The following is a 12,065-nucleotide window of genomic DNA, read 5'->3' on the forward strand; positions in this document are numbered from 1 at the left end:
TATTTCAACTTTTTTACTTTCACATCTTTCCAGTTTACTTTTACTCTCTCTTTCCTTTTTCATAATTGTCTTTGTCTTGTTTCATCACGTTCTCTCTGATCCCTTATATGTTTTTTTTTAGGATACTCAGTTTCAATGCATCTTCTTTATTTACGTTATGTCCATCTATCTTCTTGTTCTTCAGGCTTTCCGGTGTTATGTGTACTTTGCGCTTCCCCATATTACCTTTGTAGTATGAAAAAATTAAACACATTACGGGGGCTACTTTTTTAAACTCACCTGCCAAAATTTGCTCCTTTTTATTTCAGTTTACATTGGACATTCAAAAGGCCATGCAAGGCTATATCCATCTTCATCTTTGATTAATTTGATATAAATCCTGCTTTTCCATTCAAAATACAAAGTAAAAGTTTCACAAATCAAATTATGGAATCAATCAGTGCTCTGGTAGATGTTTCATAAACCTGTTTGAAAGTTACATGTACAAGTGACTTTATGAATGACTGGTGATCCTTTCTTGTGGTAAATGATACACACCGGATTTAGATTGACATTGATATAATTCCCAAGAAAGGGGCACCGGTCGTTGGTTAAGTTCTTGTAACTGACAAACTACAGCTTTATGAAACACCGGCCTTGTATCATTTGAAGCAACAACAAAAAAATTACACAGGGGCTCGGAGCAAACTTGCCACCGAAATGCCCAAAAGAGCCCTGGAAACCTTAAAAAGGAGCCTTGGAAAATCCCCATTCATTGCATTGGTAAAGCTTATCCAATGTTGCAGATTTAGGGCATTAAGTTGTGAAAAGTAGCCCTCAGAAAATAAAAACAATATTTTTTTGCCTGAGTTGAAGGATTTTTCTATTGAAGAACAATAACCACATCACTATTATTATTGTAACATTATAACAATAAGATGTTATTATGTATTTTGTTTCCTCTTTTTTCTTTGATTTCCTTAGAATCGTGTAGTTGGACAGAATCCACAAGAGAGAAATTATCACATATTCTACTGCCTACTCGCTGGAGCTCAACAAAACCTGAAAGGTAATGTCAACATTTATTTTACAATTAAAACAAATTTTAATGTAAAGACATTTAAAGGTAGGCTATAGAGGGGTAAGAAATGGCTAATATTTCAGAATCAAGTTTTACATTTCTCATTTGAAGCAGATTGTTGTCTTGATAGATATGACAACAATTTAAAGAAAATTGGGTGAAAACGAGACAGTGCGGGACAAAAAGCAATTTTGGGTTTGGCTTGAATATGCCAAGTCATCATCTGTTAAGAATGGAAAAAGTCTTTAATTTCTGTTTAAATGCCTTTTAAAATGGTGAATTTGGTGTCCATGTACATTTATATGTTTCCTTGCCTGATTAATACATTGGCAGTGACAAAAGTGCTTCATATATTCTAAATAACGTATTGAAGCAAAGTCATCTTGGTTTGAAATCTTTAAAGGCTATTAAAGGCCCCCACCTTATCAACTTTCGTGGTTGAATTGAAACCACTGTATTTCATAATAAACAAATTTTCATCTTTTCATAATCAATTAGATTTTTACCTTGTTAGATTACGCCTACTGGTTTCTGCAGGCTTTCTCAAATGTATTTCATGCCTGGCCACTTCCTGAATTTTGTTTCGTAGTATCTTATGCATCTCTTAACACCAAATTTTTAAAATTTGGTCATACCATTAATACAGAATTCTGTGAATTGTTGTGACCTCACAGGTTTTATTTTTCTTGTTGTCTTTGGATTATTATATGCCATGTATATTCACAGGGTAAAAAAGGAGGAAATGTTTGATATTTCAACGTCACAAAAGTCGACACTGCTGCATTATTGTATTGTGTACACTGTAATGCAGGCAAGACTGGGAGGGGTGTTCTACATGTACATGTTTCACTCAGTAACACGACATTTGCTCCTGGCTTTATTTCATCTAAGATCTACAGTGTAAGATAAGTTTAGGGTTAGGGTTGCAATAGGGTTTTATGTTAGGTTTAGGGTTAGTTAGGTTAGGGCCCCCTCGAGATCTCAGCCGTCAATCGCACCGAAAATTGGCATGCGGGTTGTCTGGGACATAATCTACAAAATTGTATAGTAATTTATTTCATGCGAATTGCTATTAAGTGATTATGCTAATTTATGCGTAATTAGTATGCAAAATCATACTTTTTCCTCTAACTCCCTAAATAAAGCTCCATATGTTCTAATTTTTGGTATAGAAACTCTTTGTGGTGTTCTTAGCAAGTGTACATGATCGAAATTGCTATATCAAATCATTTTCTCATGTATTATATTGTTTTTTGCGATTTCGTATGTATTTCATTGTTTGTTTACCTTTCGTTTGTCATTGCTTTTTCAATGAAATTTGTTGGGGACTCTTCTGAGATTATAAAAAGCATAAAATAATTGCATTTAGACCTGCAAAACTAAAATGATCATACATTTATGATTTTTGGCTTAAAACACAATTTGCATTGACTTTGTACAGGTATACTAAATCAAGTTTTTGAGCAATTTTTGGTCTGACATGCACTTACATAATGTTGCGTAATTTCTGAACCACATACCCGGGTGATGCAAAATTGGTCTCAAAAGTTGCGCAAGACGTGAAAGTAAAAAGTCAGTGAGCGGCGCGGTAAAAAAAATTTGCACGGCGAGAATATTGCGCGAATCGTTGAAGGGCCCGGCCTAGATAGGATTAAAACCAGGGTTGAAGTTGGTCATTCAACCCGGTAGATAAATAATGAAAACTAGTATGAGGCAGATTACCGTAATGATCTTTTTCTCTATTCATTTATCTATAATTATTTCTTAAATGGTTAACTACAACAAAGAGATTCAATACTGAATACTTTACTTCATAAGTTTCACTTTGCATACAGTGTATAGATCTATATTGTATGCTTGGTCATAAGATGGCTTTTTAATGGCCTTGTGTGATAAAAGCAACACTCAAGTGAAGTTGTGGTGCATTGTGTGAATATGCAAATTACAGGTTATTGAACGACATTTATTGTTTAAAAAACCCAAATCATATCTTAATAGAGGCCTGAATTAAAATGAATCTATTTAACAAAGATCAAATTACCTTTTTCAAAGTTAATATACATGTATATGAAGCACTATTTAAAGATATTTCACAATATATTTGTATTCAAGTGAGGGAGCAAGTAGCTTTAATATGATCTAGCCTGTGCTCTATCTTTGCTGTTTCACTAGTTTAAAGCATGTGTCTGATGTTGTGAGACTATTTTTTTTTTAAGTTGATGCAAAGCAACCACTGCCTATACCCTCTCGTCTTGCTTTAATTGTTTTCTTTTATCAACTATGATATGATGCAGGTTTTTTTGTACAAAAAACTCCACCGGATATTCATTACAAGGAAAATAATTTATTAAAAAAAGATGGGTTATTACAGAAATTATAATGATAATAGTGATAATATTGATAATGATGATAATAGTTATAATGATGGTAATAATGATAATAATAATAATAATGATGATAACGCTGATAATGATAATGATAGTAGTAACAATAATAATGATGATAATGATAATAATAATGATGATAGTGATGATAATGATAATGATAATAATAATAATAATAATAATAATAGTAATAATAATAATAATAATGATATTAATGATAATGATAATAATAATATTGATAATGATAATAACAATAATGATATAGATTTGTGAATTGGTAGAGCAGGCCAACCTGTCCTTTCCTAGTGTTGTATCCTGTTATGTATGGTTGAGTAAAATGCAAGGCACATGTCAAAATAATTCAATCTCTCAGGGGTTTACAGCACTTGTGTTGTGCAGGATTCTCTTCCAATGAGTCATCACAAAGCTGAATAAATCAACTCATTCAATTCAAACTTTCTACTACATATATTTTCTGTGTAACTGTGTTTTAAAGGGAAAGACTGACATTTTAAAAGCTCATGTCCAGTCTTTTTGTAGTTGATCAGTTGAATATATTGTTATAAAACTGTGGTCTAGATATTTTAATCAATTTTGATTTTTTCCATGTTTAATATAATAAAAAATCTTGAATTACAGTTTTCCTTCTACTAATACCTTGGTCACATTTGCTCTACGGCGGCCGTACGGCTAGTCAAAAACAGTCGTTTTATTCATTTTCATTCAAACCACCTATATGTAGCTGGTACAAAAAAAATATTGAAACGGCTGTTTTCGACTTGCCGTACGGCCGCCGTAGAACAAATGTGACCAAGGTATAATGTACATGTACCTTTAAAGCTTGTAAAGTTTTGATGAATGTGATCATACAGGTACACCTCTTCTCCTCCTCCTCCTCCACCACCTCTACCTTCACCTCCTCCTCCTCCTCCTCCTTCTCCTCCTCCTTCTACTCCTTCTCCTTCTTCTCCTCTTCCTTCTCCTCCTCCCCTTCCTCCTTTCCTCCTCCTTCTCCTCCTCCTTCTCCTCCTCCTCCTCCACCTCCTCCTCCTTCTCCTCTTCCTCCTCCTCCTCCTCCTCCTCCTCTTCCTCCTATTCCTTCTTCTTCTGCATCTTCCTTGTCTTCTCACTCCACTCCAGTTTTGATTTTTTTTTCTTGAAAGGGGTGCCAAAATTACTCTTACCGGTCAAAATCTGTTTCGTTTTATGTTCATTAGAGTTCAGATGTTTAACTACATGTATCAAATGAATTAATTTCTTTGTATTTTTCCAGGAAAGTTACATCTTGGAGATATTAGCAAGTATCACTACCTGAATCAGAGTGGCTGTACATGGGATGATACACTGGATGATAAAGGCAACTTTCAACTTATAAATGTAAATACCTTATGTCCAGTCTTTTTTTGTTTTTGATTGACTGGTGATTTTTTTTTTCATATTTGTATATATAAATATATATATATATATATATATATACATGTATATTGGCTACTCATATTTAAACGACAACTTTACACCAGAGTTTAAATGAAACCAGAGTTCAGAATACGAGCTTAGGACAGTATTTTGAACGAAATGTACAGGAACTTCAGTTGAACTTCAGTTGACAGTACATGTACGTTTAATTCTCTAGTAGAACAATGTGGGAAAAGAGGTATACATGTACATGTAGCACAAGAAGGTGTTCCCAGTCATTTGTGATGTCTTTCTCACCACATTTTAAAGGTCAAGTTCAACCCCAGAAAATGTTGTTTGAATAAAATAGAGAAAAATCAAACTAGCATAATGCTGAAAATTTCATCAAAATCGGACGTAAAATTATACCTCGGTCACATTTGCTCTACGGCGGCCGTACGGCGAGTCGAAAACAGGCGTTTTATTCATTTTTATTCAAACCACCTATTAGAGAGCTGGTACAAAAAATGTTAAAACGGCTGTTTTCGACTCGCCGTACGGCCGCCGTAGAGCAAATGTGACCGAGGTATAAGAAAGGCATGTAATGTAAAATGAATATAATTTCAAGCAAGCCCGAGTTATTTCAATTGAACTTTGTTGTTCTAAATATTAAAGCATTCCGGCATATGATAAACACCTGGGATTGCTTCCAACCATTTCCTTTCAAAATTATATTTCCTCACCAGGGCCCTGTCTTACAAAGAGTTACGATTGATCCAATCAATTGCAACTGTATGGAAATCCATCCATACCATAATTTTTTATGCAGGAAATTTACACAATCTCTTTAGTAAACAAAGAGAATCACACTGAATCATCAAGAGAATGATGAATATACATCATATCTAGAAAATATTTTCAACACAAACATGTGTTTTAGATGCTGGGGTTGCTGGCTGTCCATAGTTGCGATTGATCGGATCAATCACAACTCTTTGTAAGATGGGGCCCAGAACTCAGTCTTAGCTTCATTGAAATAACACCCTGGTGCATGTATAAAGAAACAATGAAATCGTTATGAAAATGTGCAATGTGTTTTTTGTTTTCTGCTCTAGGAAGCAATGAAGGTAATGCAATTCACAGATGAAAATGTTGATGACGTCTTTCATCTACTAGCAGCTATTTTACACATAGGTAACATCAAGTTCATTACAGCCGGTGGAGCTCAAGTTGACAATATGAATGGTAAATAATATGTTTTTGAAACAGCTCACCCTCTTAAAAACTGTTTTAATTAGCAAGAAAGTATCCTAAAGAATATGTACAACCTTACATTCCTATTATACTGTAGCTACCAACTTACACACAAAAATATAATATTTTGTGGATTGTTTCTGGCCAAGATTAGGCTCCCCCTCACTCAAAAATAATTTCCCTTTCAGACCAACTGGAAAACCATGGAATTGACTGGTGGCATGTTTTCAATAATTTTTCTATAAATTTCTCCTTTTCAAACGTTTTCAACATTTTCAATCACAAAATGCATTCTGATTTTTAGCTTTAACAATGTTATGACAAGTCAATAAAAATGTTGCCTCAGAGTTGGGCTAAATTTTAATTGCTTATACATGTAGTTGACAATCCTTGACTTTTGTTTACTGTTTAAAAGCTTTAATTTTAATTTTTGATTTATGTTGTCTATTCTATCTGTTTTCATTGAAAATATTGCAAATCTGCTTGTTTTGTTTGTAGCGGTGGAGACAGCGGCATCTCTACTTCATGTTGATGAATACCAGCTGACAGATGCCCTTACACAGAAGACCAGAACGCTCAGAGGAGAGGTCATTAGTACACCCCTCGATCTTGATCAGGTTAGTTCACCTTACACAGAAGACTAGAACCCTTAGAGGAGAGGTCATTATTACACCCCTTGATCTTGATGAGGTTAGTTCACCTTACACAGAAGACTAGAACCCTTAGAGGATAGGTCATTATTACACCTCTTGATCTTAATCAGGTTAGTTCACCTTACACAGAAGACCAGAACCCTTAGGTGAGAGGTCATTCGTATAAGAGACAATTCAGTGTTTGGAAGCTCTTTGAGTGTTTTAACAGGTGTTAAATGGGAATCTCAGTTATACTAGATGACATAGAGGTTTATCTAAGGTTTACGTTGTGATGATGGGTCATTTATCTATTTTACTTGTGATTGCGTAAAGACATACATGTACTGTCTTGTATTGTGTCATATTGTATCATATTCTTTGTTATTGTATCATTTATTGTATCTTATTTTATCATTCTAGGCTGCTAATTCAAGGGATTCCTTGGCGATGAAGCTATACGCACAGTGTTTTCGATGGATCATTCAGAAGATCAACAATCGAATCAAAGGTTTTGGGACGTACTGCTCCATCGGCGTCCTTGATATCTTTGGATTTGAGAACTTTGAGGTAATGATAATAATTATAATAATGATGATGATGATGATAACAACAACAACAATAATAGCCCAGCGTTGGAAATACCTGAGGGCAACCAGGACTTTTCCCTTGTGACAGCTGAAATCGCCCCCTAAAATTTGCAAAATGAAATACTTTTGGGGACCATCTTTTCTACAAGGGTTCTAAAGAGTTACATCTGTGGTAACTTTGCAATTATGTTAATTAAAATGATGGTAAAAGGACACACAAGACTCAGCAGCAAATCTTAATCAAGATTCCCAGGGTAGTTAAGTCAAGGCAAAGTTACCATATTTGTAAGTCTTTATTAAAGGAGAATGAAACCCTTGAAACCAGCTGAATCCATATCAAAGAGAAAAATCAAAGAAACATATTGTTGAAAGTTTGAGGAAGATTGAATGAATAATAAGAAAGTTATGAGCGTTTGAATATTGAGATCACTAATGCCATGTAGATCCTCCCATTGGCAATGCGACCAAGATCTGTGATGTCACACACATACAACTCCCTTATTACTTTAGTACTTATTTCACTCATATTCTCACTTTTATAGAGTCTCTATCACAAGGTGAGGTGTTCTCTTTATGAGAGGACAAGTACAGAGGTTTCACAACATTATATCATTGATGGATCGTTTGTCATATGATTAGAATGAGCAAAAAGAGATGTTTTGGGGTATATTGTCAGTGTCCAAAAGGGGAGAGTTGCTCATCTGTGACATAATAGATCTTGGTCGCATTGCCAATGGGAGGATCTCCATAGCAATAGTGATCTCGACATTCAAATGCTCATAACTCTTCTATTGCTAGTCCTATTTTACTCAAAGTTTTGTTGATCTTATTCTTTGATTTTTCTGCTTTCACAAAAGCTAACTTGCTCCAAGAGTTTCATTCTCCTTTAAGAATATTGTCAACCTGTGTCTTAATATTGTTCAGCCTGGAATTCCACTCTTTATTTATATTATTACGAAAATCAATGTTAATCACATAACTTTGAATAAACGACACTTTGTAACTTTTTTTGTCTTCTATTAGTCTGTTAATCTTCCTACACCAAGGCAATAATTTTTCTTTAGATTGCATTTGGGCACCTCCAATATATAATGATATCATTTATGCCAATGATAAGCTGTGTCTGTTCTGTCGTAGGTGAATCGTTTTGAGCAGTTTAACATCAACTATGCCAATGAGAAGCTTCAGGAGTATTTCAACAAACATATTTTCTCTTTGGAGCAACATGAGTACGAAGCTGAGGGTTTGGAATGGGTCGACATTGCTTACCAGGACAACGGAGAATGTTTGGACCTGGTAGAGAAGGTTTGTATTCCATATTTTAACTATAACTTCTCATTGGATTTCTAATGATGTAAAATGTGTCTACGAAAATGTCGGCTTCAGCATATTGTGATCATGTTGTATTGTGAATATCCAGTGCATAGAGACGCCAAGTCAGTGATATGCGTTTTACAAGCACCGTTGTATTATTATCATGTCCTACATGTACATATTGATGTTAGTAGGCTAAAATCATGTTTTATACTCGTGAAAGAAGTGAATACTCCTCATTGATTTACAATTATCAAAATATTTGAAATGAAATGTGGACATTAGATGGGTATTTCAGGATGCAAAGATGTAAAATGTGCATTTTCAGCAACTTTGGGCATGTTTTTTTTTGTCTACCTCATGTGCTCAACAGTTTACAGAATAGCAAATTGGTAATATGCTCTTAGTGATTGTTTGAAAATGAGGTTAAACATTTACTCAGCCTCATTTCAAATAACGCTGACAAAAGCTATCCTCTGTGCCTCATTATTGTATTAGAAAGAATCAAATCACAAAAAAAAGCACTAAACAAATATATGTCGTCATACTCTATTATTACTCATTATCTATTCTATCAGAAACTTGGAATCTTATCGTTGATCGACGAAGAGAGTCGCTTCCCAAAAGGAACAGATGAAACCATGCTTGGTAAACTGCATGATACACACAATGTAAGTATTCATTGTCTTTAAAAAGTGTGAATCAAATGTTAATAAGTATTACCAAGTTTGATTAATCATGAAGTAATTATGCAATTTATGCAGAATGTTACCTTTTTTAGAGTATCGTAAAAATCAGGTTAGTTGCAGGTTTTTCCCACAGGGCCTATTCATATTAATCTTTAAAAGGATTAATCAACTCTGTAGAGGTCTTTAAAATTATAAGCTGTGGTTCAGTATATGTTGTCAGTGCATCCATTGTTTCAAGAGGAAATCCTTAAATTTAATTTCATACATGTAATTATCATATTTTGCAATAAATAAAGAAGGGGATAATACCCTCCATAGCCTCCAGTGTTAGCTTATTAAAAGTGCCCAGAAGTCGTTTATTACTTTATTCATCATTATCGCAGCAATTGAGTTACCTGTTAGCTCAAAAATCTCAAATGATTTCTGTCTGACCTAAATTTTTGCAATTACATGTATAATTGTAGCATTACATGGAGCTGCAAAGAAAAATGTTTTTAGATACTGAATGGAGTTAAACAACCCCTTTAAGGACGTTCCACAGTTAAAATGAAATCCATGTCATTTTCACCAAACTTTGCACATAGATACTTTAGAACCTGAATATTCGAAATATGCAAAAATTAACATAGGTCCATGTGCTTGATATTTTGCTATGGAGCTTCAAAGTTCACCCGAATGAATGTTCTTACGGATTGGGCATTCAAAAGAATTTGGCATTTTTAGACCTCGCAAGATCACTACAATGACTTTAAACCTCTATTACTCAGTCAAAATACATGAAAAAGTCATCGAATTTCGCAAGAGAGTTAATAAGTGTATCGTTAGAATGGAGAATCTATTTATAGTGCTATTTGTTTGCAATTTTAAGTCTAACAGCACTGTCAGTTCTTAAAAAGGCGTAAAACATAACAAAAACCCAATCTCAAAAAAGTGAAATTTCAATAACAAACTACAAAAGTACAATAAATGCTGCACTTTACTCAAAATCCATGTCATTTTCACCAAAATTTGCAAAGTTGAAGATGAAGGTATACCTAAAGAGGTGCAAACATTAAAAAATAGGGCTTCATGTGCTTGTTTTCAAACTATCAGCATTTTCATTAAAGCAAATGTGCTTTTTAAAACACCAAAAATGCGCCAAATGCTTTGTATCTATGAGAAGAAAAAATCAAAACCACTACCATTTATTCAAACTCGGGGTCATATTCGTGATTTTTGGCAGCACTGCAGAGTAAAGTATTTTAAAATTGTAGAGATGTTTTTTTGAATGATCCATGGAATAATTAAAGTTTTTTAGCTTCATAAACTAATGCATCGGATCTGCAGTTAGAGTGCAGATGATGAGAAAAATCAGTTCATACCCACAGCTAATTAATCACCTGTTCATCCATTGTGACGTCAGCGCGCAGAGTGTAAAATATGCGCAGATCATAATGCGCACAAACATAACTGTGGAACGTCCTTAAATCTTGATTTTGCTCTCTCTCTCTCTCTCTCAAAAGGAGAATGTTATGATATACATGTATCAATATATATTTATCTTGTATCTTGTCTAACTGGTTTCTTCTGCAGAGGGTCAGCCCATGTTTTTTTTTTTCCTTTTGTATTCTTTTCTTGTGTTTCTTTTACCTTTGTCAAGTTTTGTTTTTTACTTTACTATTATTATTATACATACGATCTTCCTCTTTTTTTTCATGCCATGTTATCCATACTTATTTCTTCTTCCATCATATATCACTTAATTATATCATATTGTTGTTAGTTTATTAGACTTCATAATTGTACATTCAAGCAATGTATTCTATTCTTTTTAGTGTGTGTTTTTGTCATTGATTAGATTTAGTTTGTCTTTTTTTGTTTTATTGTTGTTGCGTTTTTTAAGTTGTTTTGTTTCTTGTGTATTTCTAAAGATATTACATGTACACACTGAATACTATTCAGTCATGTACTTGAAACAAAGGAGACCCTAGCCTTACAAGCCTTGCTTTTTCAGGGGTTCTCCTTGTCTTTCTCTCAATACGTAATTAGTTATTTGCTGTGTTTCTTTTTTTCTACTGTAACAATGTAACAATGATTTATGGTTAATTGATTTTCATTTGTAGAATGTGAAATCACACTTGTAAGATAAAATGTATGTGCAGAAAGAAAGACGAATAAATATCTTATCTTACATGTATCTCTGTCTCTGCCAGAAAAATGTGTTTTATGTGAAGCCACGAGTAACAGACAAGAGGTTTGGGATTCGTCACTATGCAGGAGAAGTGTTTTACGCTACTACAGGATTCCTTGAGAAGAACAGAGATACATTCAGAGATGATATCCTACATCTCATGAAAGAAAGCAGGTTTGTTTTTATTTTCTTCTTTATCCTCTTCTTCTCTTTTTTCTTCCCTTCTTTTTCCCTCTACCTTCTCTTCCTTATTCTTTGCCTTTTTCCTCCTCCTCTCTGTTTCTTTTTCTTCTATTTGTTCTCCTTCTTCTTCTTCTTCTGCTTCTTCTACTTCTCTGTCTCCTTCTTTTTCTTTTTCTTCTCCTCTACCTCTCCCTCCTCCCCCTCCCCCTCCTTCTTCTTCCTCTAACTCTTCCTCCTTCTCCTTCTTAATCATCTTCTTCTTCCTCATCCTCTTTCTTCCTTTCGTTTTTCCTATCCTTTTCCTCTTTTTTTCTTCTATTTATTCTATTCTTCATTTTTCTTCTTCCTTTCATTTTTCTTCCTCTTTTTCTTCTCCCTCTTCCTCATCTTTTTTTTA

The 12,065-nt window shown here is 34.0% G+C and overlaps 1 protein-coding gene across 4 annotated transcripts in view; it reads left to right on the forward strand.

Annotated features, from left to right (window-relative positions):
- The window catches only part of LOC129274172 (unconventional myosin-X-like), a 67,644-nt gene that overhangs the window by 7,417 nt on the left and 48,162 nt on the right, over positions 1 to 12,065 (forward strand). For all 4 annotated transcript variants that reach the window (XM_064109017.1, XM_064109018.1, XM_064109019.1 and 1 more), the window contains exons 6-13: positions 964 to 1,048; positions 4,718 to 4,821; positions 5,955 to 6,084; positions 6,592 to 6,710; positions 7,146 to 7,292; positions 8,450 to 8,617; positions 9,205 to 9,297; positions 11,508 to 11,659. In XM_064109017.1, coding sequence (XP_063965087.1) covers positions 964 to 1,048; positions 4,718 to 4,821; positions 5,955 to 6,084; positions 6,592 to 6,710; positions 7,146 to 7,292; positions 8,450 to 8,617; positions 9,205 to 9,297; positions 11,508 to 11,659 — 998 coding nt within the window. The remainder of the gene's footprint in view (positions 1 to 963; positions 1,049 to 4,717; positions 4,822 to 5,954; positions 6,085 to 6,591; positions 6,711 to 7,145; positions 7,293 to 8,449; positions 8,618 to 9,204; positions 9,298 to 11,507; positions 11,660 to 12,065) is intronic.

This window comes from Lytechinus pictus, chromosome 13 (assembly GCF_037042905.1).
Source record: "Lytechinus pictus isolate F3 Inbred chromosome 13, Lp3.0, whole genome shotgun sequence".
Lineage (NCBI taxonomy): Eukaryota > Metazoa > Echinodermata > Echinoidea > Temnopleuroida > Toxopneustidae > Lytechinus > Lytechinus pictus.